We start from the raw sequence: 23,823 nt of genomic DNA, 5'->3' as shown, positions 1-23,823 counted from the left end.
AAAAAAGGACGACCTCGTCCCCATCCCTCCGTCCCTCCCATTTGACAAAAGAAAGACAAGATAGCAAAGACCCTCGTGAAAGGTTCGAGATCGGTGAAAGTAATGACTAGTTCCATCACGAGTCCTGACATCCACAGCTACTCACGGTATACTCTAAACTCCATCCCTATTTTCTACTGAACGATATACATCGAACGTACCTAGTAGGTCGGATGTAATCTAAAAGCACCCATCTTATACCTCAACATCCCTCAAAGAATGAATCCACCCTCTATTTGACGTCAAGCAAGCAAAGAACAAACAGCAATACTTCATCAGATAGATTGACTGGATGAATTACCAACCACAAGGAAAAATAGGTAGACACCATCATCCATCCTATTACACTGGTCCGCATAAATGATTACCTCCCGTCCAAGCCGCCCGTCCATCTCATATGCGTATGTGTACTACCTCCATCTCGCCTACAATGACTCTTCTAAGCTCCGTGGGTAGGCAGACGCACTCGCCTGTTTTGCCTCGCGCATGCATGCCCGCGACGCTAAGGCAGTAATCCTCAATCCCTGATAGATATGTCCGATACTGGAAAAAAATACACTTCCCCGAGATCCCGAGTTGTACTTACTCCCCGCCCCATAGAAGGATAGAAAGTGAGAAAGAAATGGTAAATCTAGGGTATAGATGGATCGCACCGCAAGATCCATTCAGTTGGGACAAGGTTGTCGCACAGACCAAAAAAAAAAAAGCAAAAGCAAACCGGAAACTAGGTAGCGAAGTTCTGTACATGTAGGTCATAAGATAAGGCTAAGGAACTGCAGGTTGAAATTGTCCGAGAGTCTAAAGTTCTAGAAACCTGGGTACGTGGAGGAGGGGCATACGACATGTCTTTTGCTGGAGGTTCCCTCCCCTGTCGGAAGTCCCTTTTGTTCCGATAGAGGGGAGGCCGTAAAATAAAGACGGTGGATATCTCTAGCGAGATGGAGCAATACATGGCCTCTCCAAGAGCAGGACTCGGGGAAAAAGAGGAAGAGAGAAAAGGAGATAAAATTAAATAAAAAAAAGTATTGTCCTGACTTGCAAAGTTCATTCATAGTTCAATGTGACGTCTACAATGCATTCAGAACTTGCTGCATAGCCACCGTATTCGAATCCTCTCGCCGAGAAACATACGCCCGCACTTCCTGCACACTCAGTTTCGCCTCCATTTGGCCGCCCGCGCTTCGACCAGGTCCCGCCGAGGCACCCGTGCCCCCGCTGGCCGCACCGCCGCGGATCCGCTCTCGAAGGGCCTCGACGCCAATGACAAACAAACTGCCGACTTCCAGTAGCACGTCCAGCGCGCCGCCGGGTCCCTTGGTGTCCTCGTCAATATCCCAGGACTTGAGAAGGTCGGCGTATTGCGTCATATCCTTGGTCACCATCAGTCCACCGGGTCCGCTCACGGCGAATCGCTTAAAGTGTTCCAGGAGAAGCACACGGGTGCCCAGGGCGATTTCCGTTAGAACCTGGCGAACATTGGACCCGCTGGTGGGCAGTGCGGTGCGAGCGATATTATGCACTCGCGTGAGGAAGGTGCAGATGGAAGAGCATGTCTGCAAGAAATTTAGTCAGTAATCAAACAAACCAAAACAAAAATTTATGGACATCGGTTATATGCCAGGTAGACTGTATACTCTCAGAAGCATGAGAATAATCCAGTCAACGTACCGGTGTTTGCAACATTTCCAGCCATGCCGCACTATCACTCTCTCGGGGCCGGAAATCATTCTTCCGTTGACCTGACAGGAGTCGACTAACCCACGCCAGCGTAGCATCAATCGTCTTCTGTTCGATGGTGTTGATTTTGTCTTCAATGCGTGACGTGGTCTGAGAGATCCGCTTTTCCATATCCCGACGGGTGGTGATACTCGACGTAGCCAGAGGCAGCAAGACTGCATTCACGCACATCACCATCAACGTGGTGACACTAATCGTCGTCCGCACAGACATCAGGTATCCCAAGTCCGGCTCATTCTTCCCGGATTCTTGGGCCGTGGCCGCTTCCAAGGCAGCGTCGAGGCAAACATCGACATATCCGTCACCCATGTTGGCCAGCAAAAAGGTCAAGAGAGCCGAGACGTCCTTGTGGGTATCGGCATTGACGCTCAGCTCCAGGCCGCGGCCCACCGCCTCAGCGAGCCATTTCAGCATGCGCTTGGCGTCGTTGAGATTCGGTTGGCCCTCTTCGTCGGTGATCTTGATCTCGGTCAGTCGCTGTGTTTCCGGAATATCGTTCACGTTCGCCACTTGAAGTAACATCCGTCGCTGCGTGGAGGGCATCTCAGGCGAGTCGAGTCGGCTGATGAAGGCGTCACGTGTGGCGGAGAGCAGCTCCGTCGTGCTGGGCCGTGAAAGAGAGGCCATGAAAGTGGTCGCGGCCTTCTTGCGACGTGCATGGTAAGAGGTGAATTTGAACAGCACGGCGTGGAAGAGCTCCTCCAGGGTACGCTTCTCTCGTTCAATATAGGACGATCCCACAAAGTAAGGCACGAACAGCTCCTCCAGTTGGTGATCTAGCAGCAAGGCGGTTTGAGAGGAGATTGGCTCGGGATGCTCGGTGAGACCGTGAGCTTTGAGGTCCTCAATCAAAGCGCTGATGTACCCTCGGGAGCTCTGCAGACACCGGAGAAAAGCCAACGAGGAAACTCCACTGGCCTTGTCCAGCACCATCTCTAGGCGCTGCTGAATTGATTGTTGAAACACGCGCTGTAAAAACTTGCCCAGGACTTGCTCGTAGTATGGAAAGGCTCGTCGAATAATCGCAGACTCTTCCTGCACCACGACCTTGACTTCATCCAACAGGGACTGTAAGCTCGGCTCCACGCCCGGCAACTCCGCGTCAGGATCGGCCATCTTCTCCCACGACTCGGCATCACCGCCGACTTCTTCCGTAACTAGCTGGCTGCGGTCGATGAAGAACTGGTGCTGATTCACAAACAGCGCAATCACACTGGAGCCACCATTGAAATCATGCAGCACCGTAGCACAATCCTTCATCCCGTCGAAATTGGCCTTGCGGTAAAAGTCATCAAATTGTTTCAGCAAGTCCTTCTCCAAGGTCTCGGAGAATTTCTCGATAATTTCACGCGTATTCCTCCGCGGCGTATTGGCGCCAGTACTCAGGTCTTCCGAAGACGACGTGTTACCCCCGTACTTGCCGTTGCTTGGTTTGGACGAGGACTGCCAACTCTGTGGATCCAGTCGCTGGCTGATGCGCAAGAGCTGGCGTGCTATCTGCGCCGAGCGAACCTTGGCCTCTGCCGTGCCCGAGCGTCGGAGGTTCTCCAGCAAAGAAATCTCGCCTCGATTGGATACGCCATCCCAGCACTCGAGCAAGAAATGTGCATCCAGCGCCCGGCGGCGCTGTCGGTCCAACTCTTCTAATCGCCGACCCGTTTCCACAGCCATGTTGCCCGTGCCTCCAGCTGTCCCTCTACCTTCACTGTTGTCCATTCCATTGCCATTCAATGAGGTGTCCAGCTGTTGGAACGACTCGATCGTTTGTCGCAATTTTCGACCCAGCGTCGTCAAGTTCTGAGAATGCTGAGCCTCCGCACGTCGCACCGCCGCCGACAACTCGTTCTCTCGAATCTCCAGATCCCCCGAGAGTTCCCCGAGACGCCGCTGCGCATTTTCAAAGGTGCGGATGAGAGGTTTCGGATCAAAGGGTTGATTTGCGCCGGCTGCGGTTCCCGCGGCCGAACGACGATGAGAAATGGCCGTGTCGGAGAGGGCTTCGATGAATTCCTTGACGATGAAATCACGGCTGGAGAAATCCTCCAGGGAGAAACTGGGACCCTGGGGGAAGACGGAGCGGGCGGGGTTCGTGGTCGCTATGGATGCACTGTCAGGCATCATCATGATGGCGGTTGAGAGGCAGTCATGTGGCTCTCTCTGCAATCCGACCGAATTGTGGAACGTCACTGGGCACAGAAGAGAGCTGAGAGTGGGTGCACCTGATTTAAGGCAGACGAGAGCTCTTCGAAATTGACCGCAGTCCGGGGTAAGCTTCAGCGGACGAGCTGGGTTGAAGTGTCGGCGGTGCGGCTAAGTAATTTCCACTGCGGCGCGCGTGCCACAGGGGCGGCAGTTAAGGTTGGAGTGGCCGGGTGAACTATGAACAGGACAGATGCGTCTCTCAATAGCTCACCACTGCTGATCGATCTTGATTCTGGTTGTCCCGTCAAGAATCCACCAGATGTTAGATCGAGTTCTATCTGATGTAATCTCAATTGCTAACTTTGCTTCTACATTGGCGTCAATTTTCATTTTCCGCACCGTGAGTTGTTGCTGGAACTCTGCTCTATTCGTGATGATGCAATATGTCGAGTGACCGAGATGTACATGTGAATTTATAGAAATGACACGACTAGCGAGGCAGTGCAAAGTACCGGACAGCCACTCGTGGCAGAGCGCACTTTGAATAGGTCAGCAAAAATGTCCACGACACTTTTTACCGCTCATTCACTTCCAAGTCCATCCAGCCTGGCCCGATATATATACTTCCCACCTTTCGCTCCACTGGGAGGCACAGCAATTTGCATGTGGGCTCGGATACTAGGCCGCAGCTCCCAGAGAGACACCGGGCACCCACGACCAACACCGTCGACATCTACTCTTCCACCCCTCTTCTGATCCACCACTCTCATTCTCACCCACCCCCAACTCACGTCCATTCAATCACTCTCCCTTCCTCCACCCGACATGGTCTCCCGGACCGACCGCGAGACCCTCCGCGCCGAGCTCCGCGCTCGTGGCGACACCAAACTCAATGCCACCGAACGCGAGAATCTCCTCAAACCCTACCTGCCCGATCCAGCAGACTTGGAGCCCACCTCCTCGAGCGTGAACTCGCCGTCGCAATCTCGCACGGGTGCCAACCCCTCGCAACGGCGCCAGCGGCCTCGCAAGAAGCCGATTCGCACATTCCTCAAGTCGCAACTCTACAAGTTGACGTATGCCATCACACATATCTTCTTCGGGATCGTGGTCCGTCTCCTGCAGGCGTACCATGCGGTGGTCGACCGAGTCTTTGCGATTGTATACCACCACCACCGCACCCCGGAGCTGATTCGCAAGGATGTTCGGGGGTTGAAACGCTTACCGGAGCATCTGAGTGTGATCTTGACGCTCCACAAAGAGGACGATGCCTTGGCGGTCTTGATGGACGAGGTGGCCGAGTTGGCTGCCTGGAGTGCGAGTGCGGGGATTCCGCAGTTGAGCGTATATGAGAAATCAGGTACGTGAAGAAGCAGAAGAGAGAAAAAAAAAGCACGAGAAAACAGTACCACCCCAGGCTATACGCCCCCTCCACGACATTCACATTAATGGTTTCAATCGCTCATTCATCAATCATCAAAACACAGGAATCCTCAAATCATGCATCCCCGCTCTTCACCAAAACATTTCCACCAAATTGACCTCCTACTTTGGCACATCCGCCCAACAACCTTCCCTCCAGCTCTTTGCGCCTCACCACCCCGTCTACGCAGTCTCAACACCCAGAACCGAATCCTCACCCTCCAACACTCAGTCCCAATCTCTTACAATCCTCCTCCTCTCCGCTACAGATGGCCGCGAAACCATCGTCGACCTCACCAAGACCCTCGCCGAAATGTCTCAAAACGGCAAACTATCGCCCGACGACATCACCCCCGAACTCGTCGACGCCGAACTCAGCGACATCACCACGCAGCCTCTCCAGACCCAGCTGGGCAAGAGATCCCCCGGTGCCCGCCCTATCATGAAACCCGAGCCGGATCTTCTGCTTGTTTTTGGGTCGTTCCTGAAACTGGACGGCTATCCACCGTGGCAGATTCGGTTGACGGAAATGTACTGCACAGGCGATCACAATCATGGGATGACTGGGTATGGAGAGGCGGTGGAGTATCAGGGATTCATGAGGGGGTTGTGGCATTACGCCGGTGCGCAGATGCGATTTGGTCGGTAGACTCGGATTGGACCTCGACAAGAGGAAAAAAAAAAGACCACAAGGGAGAAAGGAGTGGATTCACGCATGCACGGCGTATCGATGGTGCTTTTGTACCTACACACTGGTAGACAGTATACCTGTCGTTATTATTAATGTTGCATAATTCATGGACTGAATTAAAAAGAAAGACCAACGACTGGTATTATTTTGAATCGAATGCTAAATTCGACGAGAAGTCCCGTCTGTGCAATTGTGTGGTATGGTATCAATGTCATGATGGAAACGCCTGGGCCCAAAAACAACGGAAGAAAAAGACAACACATAATGGGGCAGAGACGTTTGCATCGCGCAGGGCCCCCCCAAAAAAGACAATTTATAATGTTCAATCAGCTTCAAACAAAAGAATAGAAAAGCAAGAACAAGATGTCCCAGTATGAGATGAGTGGATACGATAAACCAGACCGCTATGCAAATTGAAAATCCGCCCCTCCAGCATAGTGGGGGAAGCAGACTCGACGAAAAGACTTCACGAGGCAGAGAAAATAAAATCATAAAGAAAAGGAGATGCAGAGCAGGGTTTTGCGGCTTTGACTTGCAATTTGCGACCCCATTCAAAGGTGGAGTGTCCTTGACGTCCCGGTGAGCGTTGTAAAAAGAGAAAGCCCAAAGATGGTATATAAGCTCCATGCGTGAGGAGCGTCATGTTCGACATGGAGAATCATCACGAAATCGTTCATGTTTTGAAGTCCCCTCACGAGAGGGATCATCCGTGCATCATATCATGATTCATGTGATCCGTAGGCCACATCGATGTGGAAAGACCATGGACGCAGTCCAAGCAACGAACAATCTCCAGACCTGTCTCGGAAAGTCCCTCGACGGCGCAGCGAGAGCAAACTTTACGTTTGCGAGTCATCTTCTCGTCACCCATATCACCCGGGGAAAAGTAGAGATCTTGCTGATGCTCATCCGACGCGGCGGTAGACTCGGAGCCTGGGCAGTTGGGGGCATCACACTGACGCAGGCAGATGAAACAAGCTCGCTGGTGGCATAGATCACAGTCCGCATAGGCGTCCAAGAGCTGTCGTGTCGTAGGGCGTCGATGGCAGATGTGACAAGGTCGCAGAGCCGAGGCGGATGTTGGGGGACAAGGAAGTGGCACCAACGTCTTGGGAGACACGGGCGGAGAGTAGGCGTCCTGAGCAGAACTGTAGACGTTGGGTGGAAGGAGGGATGGAGACTGGTGAGTCTGGATGGCAAGATATGGGGGCTGTAGGTGTCTTCGTTTCCGAGGGAGACATCGGGGGCGAAATGACAACTCGTTGATCTCTGCAGGGTGCCGAGACAGAGACAATGGGCGACTGGTGTCGTAGCTACTGTACTCTTTACAGAAGGGGAAGGCGGATGACCTGCGTCGAGGGGCGGTTCAAAGTCAGGCGTGGAGGTTCACAGAATGTTTCCAATGCTTGCAAATCGGGGGGCAGGCGGCCACTGCTAACACTTACGGACGACTCAAGCCAACGTTTTCTTCATTGTCCCGCTTCCGTTTCTTCCATGTAGCGGCAAGCGAGGTGGCAGGCTCTGAGAAGCCAGGCATCTGAGCACACGGCGCTGGGGGAAGGGGGGTGGGAGAGCAACTCAAGCGTGGCTGCGTGAAGTAAGAGCAAACACAGCGCTGGAAAGACCAAAGGATGTTTGATAACGAGGGAGAGTCTGGCTGGTAAAACCAATCAGTTGGACAGGCAATCAAAGCTCGGACCCGCCCAGTCACGGTACCTGGACGGGCGGGCGACTAACTTTCACCGCCAATGACTGACTGGGTTAGGAAGGCGGTTAGTGACTGCGAAGACACCCCACTTCAGACTTGAAGGCCCCAGCTGACTTGCATCAGCCAGCTCGCTCTCTCTGCACTGCTGCTTTGCTCTCCTCTTGTCTTATTCCCAGCAGGATGCCAAGGATCAAGGATGAACATAAAATTATCATGACCGAGAACACCAGCCCACAGGATTACTGGTAGGCTGCTTGAACGTTAAATCTAATGCCACATCTGTCTGGTGCGGGTGTGACTTCTGCCTTGATGCCTCGATGACTGGTGATAGTGGAGCCATGTCCGCTCAGCAGTACAGTAGCAATGCTCCACAGCATGGTTGCGAGAGCCTCGAGGCTCAATTGGGGGAGAAGGTAGGGCCTCTACTTTACTCCAAGGCACTGTGAACAATACAGGCAAGTCTTCATTACTACCTAGGTGTGAGCTCACCACGCCAATCCATGCCATATCGTCTTTTTGCCTTGATCCAGGCTGGCGTACGGCCGACGGACCTTCCTCGCGTTCAGAACGCACTTGACTTTTTTGTGGGTTACAGTGACCATCCTTTTTTTTCCTACCTTGAGGTACAACAATAACGACAATTTATCAGATCAAGCCGTGGCGGTTGCGAAACCTTTGAGGAGAATCGCCATACTCATCGATGTTCATGGAGCGGCTCATTGGGTCTACATAGAAGGCTGAGAGGACGGTGACTGCGCGCGATCGTCCCGCTAGCTTTCAGACTCGAGTAATCTTACAATTCCTCAAACAAATCGATCCGGCGGGATCATCAATCTTTTACTTTCCATCTTATCTTCCATTACTATGATCAATTTCCAAGGACTTGAGTGAGGAAAGGTCTTCGAGGCGCAGTCCGGCCTTTACAGGAGATACTGGTTGACAAATAGGAGAGGCTCATTTCCATGGAATTAATTCCCGCGACATCTTCCTGAATCAGCTCACTTGATTCGAGCGGATAAAATTATACCCCGGTGGCGGACACCAAAGAGCCTCGGCGAGATCTGCGACCTACCAAGTTCACATCAGCAAGCCCAGCCTGCGGTTCATACACAGCTACTTTGGATACAAGGCGTGGGCACCCAATGCTGATCTCAGATTGATAAGAAGGTTAAAATTCGTCACGGACGAATACGAGTCCGGCTGCACTCAGAAAGATCTTTTCTTGGAGCAGACCCTCCCCCGCAGCAGTGCCAGAAAGGCAGACCCTGGACTCTCGGTGGTCTGAATGCAGTGACCATTATACGAAAGGAGGTTGATATTGCGCTAGTCGTGGTGATTTTGGAGCAAAAAGAGCGACTGGAACGGCATGTGTTGCCATCGTATCTAGACCCAAATCGGGGAGTCTTTCCACACCAGGAGCACACTGCGTTTGAGCTCGTGCGCGGGAAGCTGGGGCACGGTTTCTCTTTTTCTCTCTTTTTTTCAGACATGCTTCTGATGAGCAGCGCTGAGAATCGACGCATGGTGATTAAACAACGGGGGATAGCTTCACTATTTCGCTCTCGTTCCTTCTCTCAATCGATCTTGTCTTTGGTCAAAAATGGCCGCCATCGTGCACTGGTGCAGTGTACAGTTCAGACCAGCGAGTGTACACGTCTACACGAGGTCTGGTTCCCACTAGGTGGACCTTGTGGGGCCGTGGGGAAGGCCGAATCTGCAGTCCCGAGTTGAGTCGAGCGTCAGGCGGCGCCCGGAGTCTCGGGCATCTTGGGGGCGATTCTCATTCACTCTGTCTCCATATCCAATCTGCAATGATCTTCTACATGGATGTTGCATTGATGTGCGCGCTGTGCGATGCGATTTTCATACTGTCCCCAATCAATTAGACTATAACTCGAGCAGCCGAGGAGCTCTTCGACTTCAAAATCTGCTTGGCGCGGAGAGCATTCCATCACTCACGACTCCTTCACGGAGGTCTCGGCCTTCATCTTGGCCCAAGTTGCACGTCAGCAAGTCACCAGTCGCGATTTTTCACGTTGTGCAGCCGGCAGGTCAAAGAGAACCTGGTCGACTTCAATCCGGACACGGGGCAGATCCTGTTTTCCCCAAGCCCTCGAGAGCTGGTCTCATCTGCGAGGTTCTGTTGTCTAGCGTTGGATCCCGATCACATTCCACCGGTGCAGGCCAGGCCATGCGATCCTGCCCGCAATAAGCCTTCTCATGGATGAGGGGACCGAAAAAGGGACTCGGCGGAAGAGGGTCTCAAGGGCGTGCGATCGTTGTCGAAGCAAAAAGGTGAGTCAGGACTCGTTCTCTCAGACCAAGCAAACTCTCAGATGTCAACGGTTGCTCATCCAATTGCGGGTCAACCGTCCAGGACAAATGCGATGGTCTCCGCCCTACCTGCTCGGCGTGCCAAGCCAGCGGTCAGCTCTGTTCCTACGATCCTCACGCGAAGAAACGCGGTCTTCCCGAGGGCTATGTGCGCGGATTGGAGAAGCTGTGGGCGCTGTCCCTGTGCAATATCGACGGGTTCGAAGAAACCATGCTGGCCATCCTAGGATCCACGGCCGAGTCTGCAGATCGCCGGGAAAACCTGATGTCGATGTGGTGTAATGACAGTGCCTCGGATAGCCTGCACGAGACGTGGAAAACAAGCCGACTGTGTGGTGAATTAGAGAAGATGCTCTCCACTCCTGAACAACCCCTCGCCACGGGCAAGCGACCGCGCGACACTGACGCGGATGTCTCGAATCCGCTCGGCGGCCGATGGGGCTTACGTGTCACTAAAGAATCGACGCCTCTCGGTCCTGAAGCGCCCCGGATCAACACGCTCCCTATTGACGCAGCTCACGCGAAACGAGCCAGGACGTTGCGTCCCTGGGGCAGTCCAGGCGTGTCACAGTTGAGTTCCAACTCCCAGGAGTTGCGATTGCCTCCGTCAACATCACGGCTCCTCGATCTTTACTTTGCTGTCACTCACACATGGTTTCCGATTCTCGCAAAGCACAATATTCTCCGCGCATCCTACTTCTATGCCAATTCCCCTTTCGCCATCTCCGCCAACGCTCCAGGGTCTGGTGATCATGCCGCCCTGTGGGCAATTCTGAGCTACACAATCGCCCAAATTCCAGAAAGCAGCAGCAGCAGCAGCAGCAGCGCCGGGATCACAGCGGGTGCTTTGGACCGCACTCGGGAGTACTACTTTGTTTCCCGTCGTCTCATACCTTCTGAAAAAGAGCGCTATGAACTCGGTCATATTCAGGCATTACTTCTGCTGAGCATGGTTAACATTGGCCTGGAAGATTGGACAGCCGCGTGGCTTTTGAGCGGCCAAGCAGTGCGCATGGCCATCGCAATGGGCTTGGGTACACCCATGAACTCACATCGGACGGACGAAGGGCGGCAAGGCCAAGCGGTGTTCTTGGGCTGCTTCGTGGTCGACTCATTACTCTCTTTTCGCCTATCTCGATCTCCTGCCATGTCGTCACAGGACCTGGCTCCGGTTGGCTTACTAGAGGAAGACGGACTCGAAGAATGGAACTCCTGGGTGGACGTCCTTCCAACGGCAACAGCTCCGATCAAGAGCCCCCCGCAAAAGGGCCCACTGTTGTCACTCAGCTGTTTCAATCGCCTCGTGGAGTTGACCAGCGTCCTCAACAAGATCGCACGAAGCCTGTCCTTGGGGTGTGAAGTATCCGAATTTGCCTCTCAAATAGTGCGGGATTTGAAACAGTGGGACAATCATCTTCCGCCAGGATGCCGCCTCGTTGGACCAGAAAGCATCTACCCCGAACGGCACTCGACCCTGCTGCCACACCAAAGCTATCTAGGCCTAACATACCTTTCAACGCTGCTCTGGTTATACCTGCGGGTCGGTACAACCGAGCAGAGTTCGGCGACGGACAACGCGAAGAAGCTCCTCGGCCGAGGGCTGCTGATGATGACCCAGCACCTGGACAATTTCCCGATGTGTGGTCTGCCGCCTGTCTTCGAAATGTCTCTGCGCGCCATCAGCGAGCAGGCACTTTCATTGCACCAAATAGGGCCGCCATCGGACGACTTTTCATTCCTGCACTGGGCGGAGGAATTCCATCACGCTGCCTCGGCGATATCGCATACCTGGCCGGTACATAGATCATTTGCATCATCGGTGGAGCGTTGGCAACGAATGAGCCGTGGCTTTGACGCACCGCAGCCGTATACCCGAAACGGTTTCTCTGGGCTTCTAGGGCAGTACGAGGGCACCATGAGACCCGCAAGTAATGTCCACGCCATGCGTCCGGTTGACCACTCCAGTTTCACTTCGTCGATCTTGAATGGCACCAAAGATCACTCCTTGACACCCAAAGACACGAGCATGGGTGATTCCGAGATGCCCATGGGTTGCTCGACCCTTCATCAACCGATTCTGTCCGACCGGTTGACAGCTCCTCGTGTGGCGGATCGGATCTTTGCGTCGGGGGCCACCCAGGTGCAGCCCCGTACGCCAGAGTCCTACATGTCCAATCCCATGTTCGCTGGCAACCCTTCTACCAGTGATCCATCCACCTCGGTCACTGAGCCCATGCAGTTCCCCCATCCTGCAATCACGAGTGACCTCGATGCGATATTCAAGGATCTAGCGTACCTCGACACGACAGAGTGGTCAAGCAACCGTGAGGCCGGGCTCAAGGACTTTGGATTTCTCGATGATAGTACCTTTCAGGCTTTCTGCCATGATCCCGACCGTCTGATGGGATCACAGCCTCTGGTGCACCCGCCCTCCATCGAAGATATCTGGCCGCCACCGGGCTTTTTCCCCGAGACCTTTCACGAACCTGATCATCCCCCTAACGGTTGAAACAGTCTTTATCAGAGGAGAAATGACCGTATGGTGATCAGACCAGATAACTCCCTTCGTATTTTCAATGTTGCCCCTAATCACTTCGCCAATTCCTTCGACTCCGATCACCTTCGAGAAGCGAGGTTCCATTTGACCCACCGACCAAGATGGCTATGTCTTGGACACCCCACTGAATTTTGAACTGCCCCAATGGTGGGTTTCAGATGCACCCAATGTCCAGAGTCCCGGGAGCGACCGTGCAAACGACAGTTCGTGTAAGCTGTCAAGCGTTTCGTCGCTTCCGATCGGATCGTCCGCTATTCCTTAGGATGTGCCCTCTCTGCGCACTTTCTTTTCTACCTTCTCGACGCGGGGAACAGACAACGTTGAATCAGGTCTTGCATGGTCTTTCTTCTCTGTTCCTCTCCTTGTCGAACACACTTGTTCCTCAATAGGCGGGGCTACCGTCTTGATCCACCCATTGAATAGGCCGTGGGAAAGAGGAGCTCCAGTAAGGGGGTAACGGGGTGCTCTCTCTCTCTCCACCTTGTAAACCTCCATTTGGTCATGATCGGCCACGGAAGAGTCAAATCTTGACTTGCGCGAGCCTCAAGGCAAGCACCAAACTTCCCTTGTGCAATGAAGACACCCCGGTTTCCGGAGGCCTTGATCAACGATCATGGATGATGAGGGATTATTATCTCATCATTGTTCATCTCGTAGTGGCTCCACTCGTTTACCAGTGCGCGCAATCGCAGTCATTCCCGCCAGGCACTACCGACTCTACAGTGTAGAGTCTACACTAGTAACACGGAACATCTGCGATTGATCACATCCAAAATATCGTCTCAACCGTGGGCACCCTCCAGAGCATTAGCGAGCCACCTCGAATGCTTATCGTGCCACCGAAGATTTGTCTGTTTTCGAGCACGATTTCCCGGGCGCATGTCATGCTCTCGGCGTCTTACCATCTTGAGCCGGAGTTCGTAGGGTATGCGAGCGGATGAGCAGACGCCGATCAGCGATCAGCGCGCTTTCGCGTCTCCACTTTCCCGTCCTTTGGGAGCCTTGAACGGCTCGCATTTCCCGTCGCCTGAACCCTCTCCTGTCCCATCCTGCGTACTGCCTGTCAAGGGCAGTCTGTATTATATCCCTGTTAAGCGCCCTTCTCCCTCACCAGGGCGCTTGTAGTCCTATCTGTATGTATCAAATTCAAGAATTCTGCGCACCCGGGTGTTTCTCCTTGACGGGGATTGCCAAGCCTTGAAATTCCCTCTCTCAGTAATCCAACTTATCCTGGTCGCCATCGCCGCTCGTCCAACGCTCGCGTCCATCCTGATCTCTTCCTTGCCTGGAAATCCTCCATTCTCCTGACGATCGAAGGGGGTGGCCACCTTTTCTTTGCAACGTGACCAGTCAGGTACATCCCTCCCTCCTTCAACAGTCGAATTCGAGAGGAGACAAAATCCTCCTCTCCACTCACCATTCCTCTTCCGCCGTGGCCCATTGGATCACTCAAGTACGTCGTGTCAATCTTCTCCTCTCTCAACCCCCTTGGATCATGTGCTGACGAACTCCATCACCCAATCCTCCCCACATATTCGGGGCGATGACGCTCAAGCGTGGGGCTCCTGCGGGCTCTTCTCATGCATTCATCCCACTGGGTCCCGCGTGGCTGTGGCTGATCTATTCCTAGCAGATCCATTCTTCCCCGGCGGTTAAGTCGACACTAATCCTTTGTGTTTGCCTTTAAGCCAGTATGGATCGAATCAGCTGTGCTGGGCTCCATGGTTTGTATCCCGTCCCAAGAGATCGACCGTTTCACCCTACAGTAGAGTAATGCGAAGGTGGATAAGACAGGACCAGTAAACAATCAGATCCGAAGAAAAAAAAACACACTTCATCGACGTATAAGGGTACACAACGATTCCAATCCATTGGGAAGTTGACACTCACTGTGGATAATGCAGATTGTCGCTGCATTGCGACTCACGCGCTCGAGGCTGCATGTTTGTGAGGACGAACGATCTTCATTGGCGATAATTCCACTCCCCCTCCCATCCCCATGCGAAGCTCACCGTCTAGCTTAATTACTTGGAGATATCCCGTCCGTGGGATTTCGCCTGTCTTTCCTTTCGGTTTCACGAAGCGCAGTTCCTGGGGGCCGGAAATGCCTCTTGCCTCGTGCGATCTTTGTCTGTCCACCTGAAATCCAGGGTTCCCCAAGGGTTCGTCTTCTACTTGACTCCTTGCTCACCCCCTCTGAGGAACGTCTACTCTTTTTTCTTTTTCTCTCTCTCTCTCTTTTTCCTGGTTCATGAGGATGTCTGTCGCATTTTGAACCGTTATCAAGTTTCTATCCTTCTGCTCACTCATTTAAATTCATTCAAAAACCGTCCATCCTGTCGCTCTTCAAAAGTGGTGGGCTATCCGATCTTTTCACATACTCCCGGCGCGGCGACTACTGCATCTCCCTCGCAAATCCAATCAACATGATCACCTCGTCTTTCCGATGGGTCACCATTGCATCACTCTTTCTGTCCACTCTCCTCATCTACTCTATCCTTCCGACAAGCCAGCCAAAACTTACAGTCATTGAGCCTCAAAAACAATGGGCGCAATCTTCCCATGAGCCACTCCACTCTGACGCAGAGCGTCCCTTTTCCGATTCCAAAATGTGGCAGCAACAACAACAAATTTCCGATCATTCATATGACGATGAACGCTGCAGCAGAATTCGCAAGGGCATGGAAGATATCTTTGTTGTCTTGAAAACGGGCGCGACTGAAGCTCGACAAAAAGTCCCAGTGCAGCTGCGCACTACCCTCGAGTGTGTTCCACATTATGCGGTATTCTCCGACTACGAAGAAACCATCGGTGGAGTGAGCACCCAGAACATCCTGCAGAACATCACCGAGACCACGCGGGACAAAGAACCCGAGTTCGAACTCTATCGCCGACTGCAAAAAGTTGGCCCTGAAGGTCTTACTGAAAAAGACTTTGGCGACGACTCCAATGGACCCTTTGGCAAAGTGAATAACCCCGGCTGGAAGCTGGACAAGTGGAAGTTTCTCCCCATGATAACGGGGGCGTTGGAAGCTCAACCCAAGGCAAAATGGTACATTTTCATCGAAGCCGACACGTACATTGTGTGGCCCAACCTGATAACGTGGCTGTCCCGCCTCAACCACACACAAACCCACTATCTCGGCAGCCAGATGCAGATCGGAGATACCCTTTTCGCCCACGGCGGTGCAGGAATTATTCTCTCTAGCCAAGCGATGAACCTCCTGCACGACTACCAGATCACTCACCAACTAGAGCTTGAGCGTATGGTCAGTCAAGAGTGGGCCGGAGACTGCGCCTTGGCTCGCGCGCTCAAAGAAGTCCACGTCGATCTGACGTGGGCCTGGCCCATGATGATGACCTCCCGACCTCATGAGATTGATCATTTCTCAGAGGCATACGGTCGTCAGCCATGGTGTTTCCCCGCCGTCTCTTATCACCATATGAGTCCTCGCCACATCGAAGACATGTGGCGCTTCGACCGAGGATGGTTCAAAAGCGGCAAGAATGCACTCCTGCTCCACGGTGACGTGTACCGTGAGATGGTGCATAACAAGTCTCTCGCTACACGATCCAACTGGGACAATCTCTCTCCGGCGAACATTAAACTCGATACTCCTCAACCATCTGCGGATGCGTGCGCCAAAGCGTGTGCCCAGAATCATGACTGTTTGCAATATTCCTTTGACCACGGGAAACAGACGTGCAAGCATGCCTCGACGACGTTTGGTGGTGTTCCGACCAACGGAACCGATTCAGGCTGGATCACGCATCGGGTGCAACGACTCTTGGACAATTTTCAATCGTCGTGTCCAGAGGTACAGTGGGTGATGCATTGATACGTCTACCGTTGTCTTCTCCCCCCCCCCCCCCCTCCTCTTATTGTCCGTGATTTGTTCTCAGCCTCTCATTTCTTTTTCTTTTCAAAGTTTCGTTTCTATTGCTTATTGCATATATTCCCCATTTGGTACATTGCTTGGGCGCACTCTTTCGCTGCCCTTTTTCCATTTCGATCTCTTGAAGAGGCATTCCCTTGATCTGTGACGTTGGCGCGGTCTATTTTCCCTTTGGGCTTGGATTTTCCTCGTTCTCTTCTCCTTTTCTCACTCCGAGACTCTATTTTTTTTCCTGGCCCGTCTGCTGTGCAGATGGTGACATGCATTTACTCTCCAGCCCCTCGGCACTCATGCATTGGTCCGCGGTCTACAGACTTGGGGACCCGAGATCGCTCCACTACTTTCTGGACGTATCTCACTTCAATCTCAACCAAGAACATTTATATCATTTCTGCAAGAATACTTGTAGCCTTAACCTTCCCTCTATTTCTCTGTATCCATGTAGACTTCTTTCGAAATTCACAGTTACCTTCCATCTCAGACAACCCTCACTACGCTCGTCTCCCCTTCCCTCCCTTTCTCCCTCGCCCTCTCCCGAATGAACACCGGGACCAAACAAAGTACAATTGCCACACTGACCACGATAGCCTGAATTCCAAATACCAAACCGATCCCATTCCGAGCAATCCAGGCCGGCTGGAAGTATCCCACCGCAAAGCCTCCACATGTTCGCCACATATTGAGAATGGCAGAGACGACGGTGGATTGATCGGGGTACTTCTCCAAGGCGTAGGCTGTGATAGCTCTGTGTATGAAGGTGTAGAAGGTAAGTACAGTGTACAAACACCGGGTTTACGGGGGAGATGCGCGAATCGCGAGACGTTTCAAACAAGAGAAATAAAAAAAGAAAAAACTCACACAACTGTCCCCACCATGCCTATATTGACCATAATCCATCCCATAGCAATACCGATCCAATGCTTGCCATATTTCATAGTCATGCCATATGTAAGAAGGCCGCAGACCATACTTATCAGGGGAAGCCAGACGCCATGTAGCCGGTACTCGGGTCGCCATTTGGTATGGTTGCGCTTGTAAATCCAATCGTTGAAAATGAAGCCGACGAGCCAGCCTGTGAAGATAAGTTTCTGAGAATTTTGTCTTGATGTCTTTTTCCCCCAAGAGGGGAAGCAGAGGAGGGCTACGAAAAGTGTGGAAGGGATCAAAACTCACCACCGAGTGCGCCGATTACGCCCGCAAATCGCATAGAAGACGCTTGAATCGTGTTCATGTTGTATGGGGGACTATGTAGGAAAATATCGAGTGTTGTGACGATGCCTTGCCAAAGAAGGTTAGTATGTTGGAATACGAGAACTCCGATCTTTCTGGACCAAAAAAAAGAAAGGGAGAAAATATGGAAGACAGTGTCAGGACATTCGCAAAGTACCAACAAAGATACAAACACTCACCAATGGGCCAAGTACAGATCATTAGAACCGCCATTCCCGTCATCAGCAATGGAAACTTCACCACATATGCAACCATCACTTTGCACCAATGCACCACGGTCATCCATTTGGGTAGACTCGTATTGCCGACTCCAAAGTATGAGCCTAGACGAGATGCTGGAATCTTCCCCGGTTGATAGTATGTCTCCGCACCCCACGCGAGCACCATCAGTGTCGAGAAACCGTAGATCGCGGTCAGTACGCCGAATGAAACGACCCAGTTGGTGCCAGCGCCAATATAGCCGGCGATAGCGGGCCCGAGAAATGGACCGACCATGAAGGTGGTACCCCAGATGTTGATCATCAGAGGCCATTCTGGGGGAAAGATCCATGCACGTTAGATGGGTGTCAATGGAAGGATTGGAAATATGCATCTGCAAGACGTCCTCGTCACTCACCATGCGGACTGTATATATCATGAATAATGGGAAGGCCAATGACCTGTGGTACTGTCCCAAAGAGACCCTGCAGAGTGCGGAAAATGGTGAAAGTGGTCCAGTCTTTCGAGAGTGTTGCGCCCAGGACCATAAACATGGTGATCACTTGGGGCCAAATCCAGACGGGGAATCTTTTTACCAACGATGTTCACCATTAGTTTCAAGGCATGCTTCAATTTGCAGTGGAACAAGTCTGATCCTACTCACCGACCGTAAGCTTCGATCAATGGCACGGCAAGAATGCCGCCAAACCCTTGAAGCAAGATGCCATAGTTCATACTGGTCGCGGAGTGCGTGATGCTGACGCTCCATTCGATCGCTTGTGGTGTGATCAGGGTGCTTCCCCAGACCATTGCACTGTAGAAATTAAAGGAGAGAGGACGAGATTAGCGAATTTGAAAGATATCCAAATGCCATACAACTCGCGGGCAAAAAATATATATCGAAAGATATGATGAGAAGATATTTGTTGTGACTCCGATCATAAAAACGTACCCATCAGCAAGTAGCGAGCTCCCCATCAGAGACGCGAAAAGAAGCGTCTTGCGCATCCGATTCCAGTTGCGTGGATTGTGTCTGTCCATCACCTCTCGCGTCTTCGTTCCATACTCTGAGGCAATCAATTCGCGCGACTGCGAGGCAGTGCTCGCTCCATCCAGTTCAATTCCACCAATCTCACCAATAAAGGTATCCTTCTCCATGACGAGCAGGGGAGGGAGCCAAAAGTCTTTCAATTGAACAATCACCCCGCGATGAGCGCAGAGTGCCGGTCTTGTGCAATTGCCCTGCCGCAAGGGGTAGCGCACAGCCGAAAACGAACAGGGAAAAAGGACCCAAATGTCTGAGAATCACAAAAACGCGTCCAAAGAGTGTGAATGAGACAGAATAAGAAAAGGAGCAAGAATAGTCACCATCGAGAACCCAAACAATTCAAGAATGACCCACGGGAGGAGGAGACTGCAAATCTATATGCAGATCATGCACCGCTCGACGGTCTGGATCTTGATCTCGCGTGGCTGTTCCTGCACAGCGAAACTAGACAAAAAGAGTGTCAGAGCCCGGCTTTCCGAATGAATGGCGAGTTTCAAAGCCTGTCCGCGTGGCTCAGCTGGCGTTCGTAGATGTCGTGTGGTCGGACTTGGAGGCGTGGGGAATCAGACCTATCGAAGATCTTCATATAAGGTTCTCTCCTAGTTTGATTTATCATTAAGCCACTTTCCACCCGCGTGGATTTGTTCGCGTTTGCATAGCGCAGGAGAATGACTCCCGGGATTTCGGTCATTGGGTTAGGCTGCGCGACCCATAAAACTTTGCTTTACTGTTTGTGCAAAACACTCTACTTCTCTCTTGATCGGGAGGGCTTGTCCAACCCGGAACCTCGGGATCTCCAATGAGATACAGAAAACATGCCTGACTGGTACTCGAACTCAAATTTTGCATTAAAACGCAGAGCTGCCGGGAAATAAAGTATTATTATCCACTGGGAACCCGCTTTGAGCGGCAAAGTAGGGATTAGTTAAGTGATAACAACAAGCGAACACAATAAACATAATTACGGCATTGTTTGATAAGACCGCACCTTGTGATCAAGGCCGCAGTGTGATTCATGTGGTACAGCGAAGTTTACCTTGTGAGAGAGGAGCCTAGCCATTTCGACTTCGTTCTGCGCGCATTCGTGCCTGAATAGAGCCTCATACGAATTTCCATGTACCTTTGGATCGACGCAGGCCCACAGTACCTTGACTTTGGCGAACTCATTGCGCTTGGCAAACACGCGCAGCTGTGCATCTCCCTTCACAAGAGTCTTTAAAGTTGCGCAAGCAGTGGGGCTGTTTCAAAAATTGGAAGAGTTTTGTCGAGTCTGTCTGTCTGTACCACCGGCTTAGGCAGATGAACAAGTGAAACACTTAATTGTCAAAAGATGATAGTGAACCCGGCAAGAATTTCCTTATAGTCCCTCGCTCAGCTGTGTTTTCATCATGCTGATAATTTAGAAGCAAGTCAAGCAGTCCGCGCAGGGCTTAGTGGGGCTCATGAGTATCAAGTAGTCCAGAAAAGTGTTGATAATATTTGTGATGTGTACTTTTCAGTGCTTTTGTAATGGAAACCCCCTCTGCTCGGGCTTTTGGGCTTGAATTTTGTTGGCTCGGACCTTGCCGGCAACACTAGCCGCCCAATACGTCAGATAGGCCCAAAGCCTCATACTGATGTACACAGAGCTCAGTTTAGGGAAATAATTCTAAGGTGGGTATTCATGCATATGCCATGTGAGAGAAAGACCCACGTAGGCCACGCGATTTGAGCATAGGAGAGTGCGGATTTTAGGGTCTAGAAGACGACCACATGCCTTGCGCTATTTTCCCTCGATAAGGCGTACGCGAGCTCTTCTCAATCTGGCATGTCACATTTTTGTAGATGCAGAGAGAGTCGTTATAGTGGGTCGCAGCAACTTGAGCTTCTTGTACTGGGCCTTCAAGTCCGGTGTCAATAGATCCGAGGCAGATCGATCTCATTGAAACCCGACTTTCATACTGAGCAGGATATTATCGGTCAGCTATTTCTTCGCACTGGTCCACTCTTCTTTCCATTTGAAATCACCATCCTCGGATATAGTAATGTCTTTACTCAATCGCTTGGCCAATCTCATGCCGGACTTGCCAGCAGGTGCTGTGTTGGCTGGCACTGTTACTCTTGTCAGTAAAAATTATCGGTTTTTTCTCCTCCTCTCTGTGTACTTATCGCTAAACTCATGAGCAAAAGCCTGCCTCATTAGGATTTGTACCTGTTGCGATTCATTTTGATCTATTTGGTGTACTAGTTCGCCATGGGGGCTCGGCGACAGCGGAAGATATTGCTCGCCTAGTCAACAGTGTAGTGATACCAGATAGCAAAAGCACGACTACGATATGTAGGTCATTATGTCTCGCAGCGCCTTGATTTTTCGCTCCCATTTACATTCAATACCTTTTTCTGGAAGCTGACTTCATTTCTCAAGCAACTCTCCTCGCTTGTATGACCCGCCCAGTCTTTCCTCACGAAGGATACAGTTTTATCTTCGACCGACCTAATAAAAGCTAGATGGAGCTTCGAGATGGCTAACTTCAAAACGCAGCCGATACATTATACATCATGGCCGGTCTTGGCTTGGTTGACCGCGTTGACGAAACCTGTTTCAAGGCAAATCGTGTCACACACCACCTGGTTACCATGCCATCGGCACAGCATGGAGCCCTTCATTTGTAGGGTCTGAACCTGGTCTGCTCCTTACAAAAAACGAACTGCCACTAACATTGCCTTTTACTTTCATTAGTTGCACCGAAGCCATGATAGCGAGCGCCTTCTTGATGAAGAAGCTGCAGGATACTAACTTTGCCTACCCATTCGCCGAAAGCGACGGACCTCTTCAATACGCATACGAGCTAATGGGCCAGGCGGAATTTGCCAAGCAGCACACCTACTCCATCATGGAAGCCCAGGGCCGCATGGATAGTTTCAACCAGTTCATGGTCGGCAAGTTTCTCAAGTTCGGAACATTTCCTGAGCGTGTAATGTCTGCAGGATACGATCTCGGGGCTGCACTTGGTGTTGACGATGCCACTGCCGATTCTGGTCTCCGCGAGAACGAGGTCGCCATGGTCGACATTGGCGGTGGACAGGGTGAGCTGCTCCTTGAAGTTCAAGCCCGATGGCCACAGCTTCAGCCTTCTCAGCTCGTTGTGCAAGAGTTCAACGCAGCTATTGACAATGTTCCCGGTGTACGTCTGGAGGAGTGGAATTACAAAGTTTCGGCAGAGCAACCTATCCGCGATGCTCGAGCGTACAGCTTACAGCATATTTTGCATAACCTGCCGGATCTTGATGCCGTGGCCTTGTTGCAAAAGCTTTCACGAGCGATGGGATCAAAGTCTCGAGTGCTGATTGTTGAATATGCGAAGAATCTGACGTATACAAATCTCCATGCAAGCATGATTGCATTGTACGGAGGACGGGAGCGCAGCTCGGCGGAATGGCATCAAATGGCCACGATTTGTGGCTTGAAAGTGACATTCGAAAGGTACGAGACTGCGGGGGAATCTTTAGTGGAGATGCAGCGAATTTAGTGTGTGTATTGCATGCCACTTGGGATATCTTCAATGCTTCTCAATCCGGGGAGCTAATTTGAGAAAACTCGATGGCATGCAGTGTTCGAGTGTACAGCTCTTGATTTCAAGATGAACTTGCAATACCGGATAACGATCTATCGTCATCAAATATCGTATACCGTGGATAGGTCGGACAATAAATGATCATATATCAGTCCTTTCTTTTTATTTTGGACTTTTAGTTCCGAGAACACAGATCTAGCTTCACACTGAATGTGAACCCCATCATTTTGGCCTAGCGTATGTCTGTATAGAGCGCTCGTCTCATGCGGCCTATTTGATGCTTAATCGCCCAAGACTGGTCACATTCCAGCATCACGTATCGCGCAAGACCGACAGACTGGAAGGATTCCCGACTTTTGCTTTTGACATGAATGCCTGCACGCTCCTAGTTTGATCGTCTGTTGCTGCTCTACGTACCCAATGAGTGCTGAGAATTTGCAGCAGGTGGATCTTTGGGCCTCAGTTCATCACGGAGAACAGAAAACAGGTAACTCTTCCAGTCAAGTAGAGTTATTTACATACAGGACAAACTACTTTCTGACTGCACGGGTCAGAATTCGCCTAGAGAGGCACACCTTGCGGCCCTGTACGGTCGGGCCGGCGAAACTTAGTCCTTTCCTGCGGCATGCAAGGGTTCAAGTCAAAGAGCACTTTGGGCTCGCAGTGATCTCGCAGACCGCGTATCCCTTGCACACCTGGCCAGTAGCCTCAACGTGGCTGTGACTCGAAATCCAGAGGTGTCAAAGAAATTGTGGAATGTAGTCGCCTCTGTTAGCTGGAGTGAAACCATGTCCATGGCAACGTGTCGGACAAAACAAATTCTGAGCTCAGTGAGATTATCATTTTATTGCACAGCGCCTCACTAAATGGGCGATGATTCTGCCATGCGTTATTGTTTGAGATGCAGTAGGCGTTTGGAGTCAACATGATGAGACGGTGAACTCCGCCCTCTAAAATATGGTGCACTATGTAAGGTGTTTAACAACTTGGAATACGACAAGGTCAAACCACCAAGCTTTCATCGAAGCTTAGACGATACATCGTCTGTCTCGTTTTCATTATCCTCTATGAAACAATTGAGTCATTATAATATCGGATGAAGTATGGTCTATGAAGCATGGACAGGGCAAATTCGCACGTCCATCCATATCCCACTTACTGATATAATTTGATACCTTCACAAATTCAATTTCATGTTGGGAAATCAAAAACGAAGCTGAGATCTAAAGTTCCTCTTCTGAGTGCTTTTGCGCCAAAACAGGCAAGC

At 51.5% G+C, this 23,823-nt stretch overlaps 7 protein-coding genes across 7 annotated transcripts; 4 read left to right on the top strand and 3 right to left on the bottom strand.

Annotated features, from left to right (window-relative positions):
• Positions 1 to 1,106: 1,106 nt before the first annotated feature.
• Positions 1,107 to 3,900, bottom strand: POX_d05901 (uncharacterized protein; the record flags this gene model as incomplete). Its single annotated transcript, XM_050114736.1, has 2 exons — positions 1,107 to 1,592; positions 1,708 to 3,900. 2 exons carry the CDS (start codon positions 3,898 to 3,900, stop codon positions 1,107 to 1,109), a joined length of 2,679 nt encoding a protein of 892 aa, XP_049969687.1.
• An 843-nt stretch (positions 3,901 to 4,743) lies between these two features.
• On the top strand, positions 4,744 to 5,989 carry POX_d05900 (uncharacterized protein; the record flags this gene model as incomplete). Its single annotated transcript, XM_050114735.1, has 2 exons — positions 4,744 to 5,278; positions 5,406 to 5,989. 2 exons carry the CDS (start codon positions 4,744 to 4,746, stop codon positions 5,987 to 5,989), a joined length of 1,119 nt encoding a protein of 372 aa, XP_049969686.1.
• A 745-nt stretch (positions 5,990 to 6,734) lies between these two features.
• On the bottom strand, positions 6,735 to 7,568 carry POX_d05899 (uncharacterized protein; the record flags this gene model as incomplete). The annotated part of the gene is made up of 2 exons (XM_050114734.1): positions 6,735 to 7,380; positions 7,477 to 7,568. 2 exons carry the CDS (start codon positions 7,566 to 7,568, stop codon positions 6,735 to 6,737), a joined length of 738 nt encoding a protein of 245 aa, XP_049969685.1.
• A 2,391-nt stretch (positions 7,569 to 9,959) lies between these two features.
• On the top strand, positions 9,960 to 12,582 carry POX_d05898 (uncharacterized protein; the record flags this gene model as incomplete). The annotated part of the gene is made up of 2 exons (XM_050114733.1): positions 9,960 to 10,034; positions 10,117 to 12,582. The coding sequence occupies 2 exons, from the start codon at positions 9,960 to 9,962 to the stop codon at positions 12,580 to 12,582; spliced, it is 2,541 nt and encodes an 846-aa protein (XP_049969684.1).
• A 2,474-nt stretch (positions 12,583 to 15,056) lies between these two features.
• POX_d05897 (uncharacterized protein) lies at positions 15,057 to 16,469 on the top strand (the record flags this gene model as incomplete). Its single annotated transcript, XM_050114732.1, has 1 exon — positions 15,057 to 16,469. One exon carries the CDS (start codon positions 15,057 to 15,059, stop codon positions 16,467 to 16,469), a length of 1,413 nt encoding a protein of 470 aa, XP_049969683.1.
• Positions 16,470 to 17,003: 534 nt separating this feature from the next.
• Positions 17,004 to 19,112, bottom strand: POX_d05896 (uncharacterized protein; the record flags this gene model as incomplete). The annotated part of the gene is made up of 7 exons (XM_050114731.1): positions 17,004 to 17,271; positions 17,385 to 17,598; positions 17,700 to 17,804; positions 17,936 to 18,289; positions 18,373 to 18,542; positions 18,619 to 18,768; positions 18,907 to 19,112. The coding sequence occupies 7 exons, from the start codon at positions 19,110 to 19,112 to the stop codon at positions 17,004 to 17,006; spliced, it is 1,467 nt and encodes a 488-aa protein (XP_049969682.1).
• A 2,428-nt stretch (positions 19,113 to 21,540) lies between these two features.
• Positions 21,541 to 22,511, top strand: POX_d05895 (uncharacterized protein; the record flags this gene model as incomplete). Its single annotated transcript, XM_050114730.1, has 2 exons — positions 21,541 to 21,650; positions 21,722 to 22,511. 2 exons carry the CDS (start codon positions 21,541 to 21,543, stop codon positions 22,509 to 22,511), a joined length of 900 nt encoding a protein of 299 aa, XP_049969681.1.
• Positions 22,512 to 23,823: the final 1,312 nt, after the last annotated feature.

This window comes from Penicillium oxalicum, chromosome IV (genome assembly GCF_001723175.1).
Source record: "Penicillium oxalicum strain HP7-1 chromosome IV, whole genome shotgun sequence".
In the NCBI taxonomy this organism is placed as follows: Eukaryota; Fungi; Ascomycota; class Eurotiomycetes; order Eurotiales; family Aspergillaceae; genus Penicillium; species Penicillium oxalicum.
The sequence above is the reverse complement of the archived record's forward strand: the minus strand, read 5'-3'. Positions and strand labels throughout refer to the sequence as shown.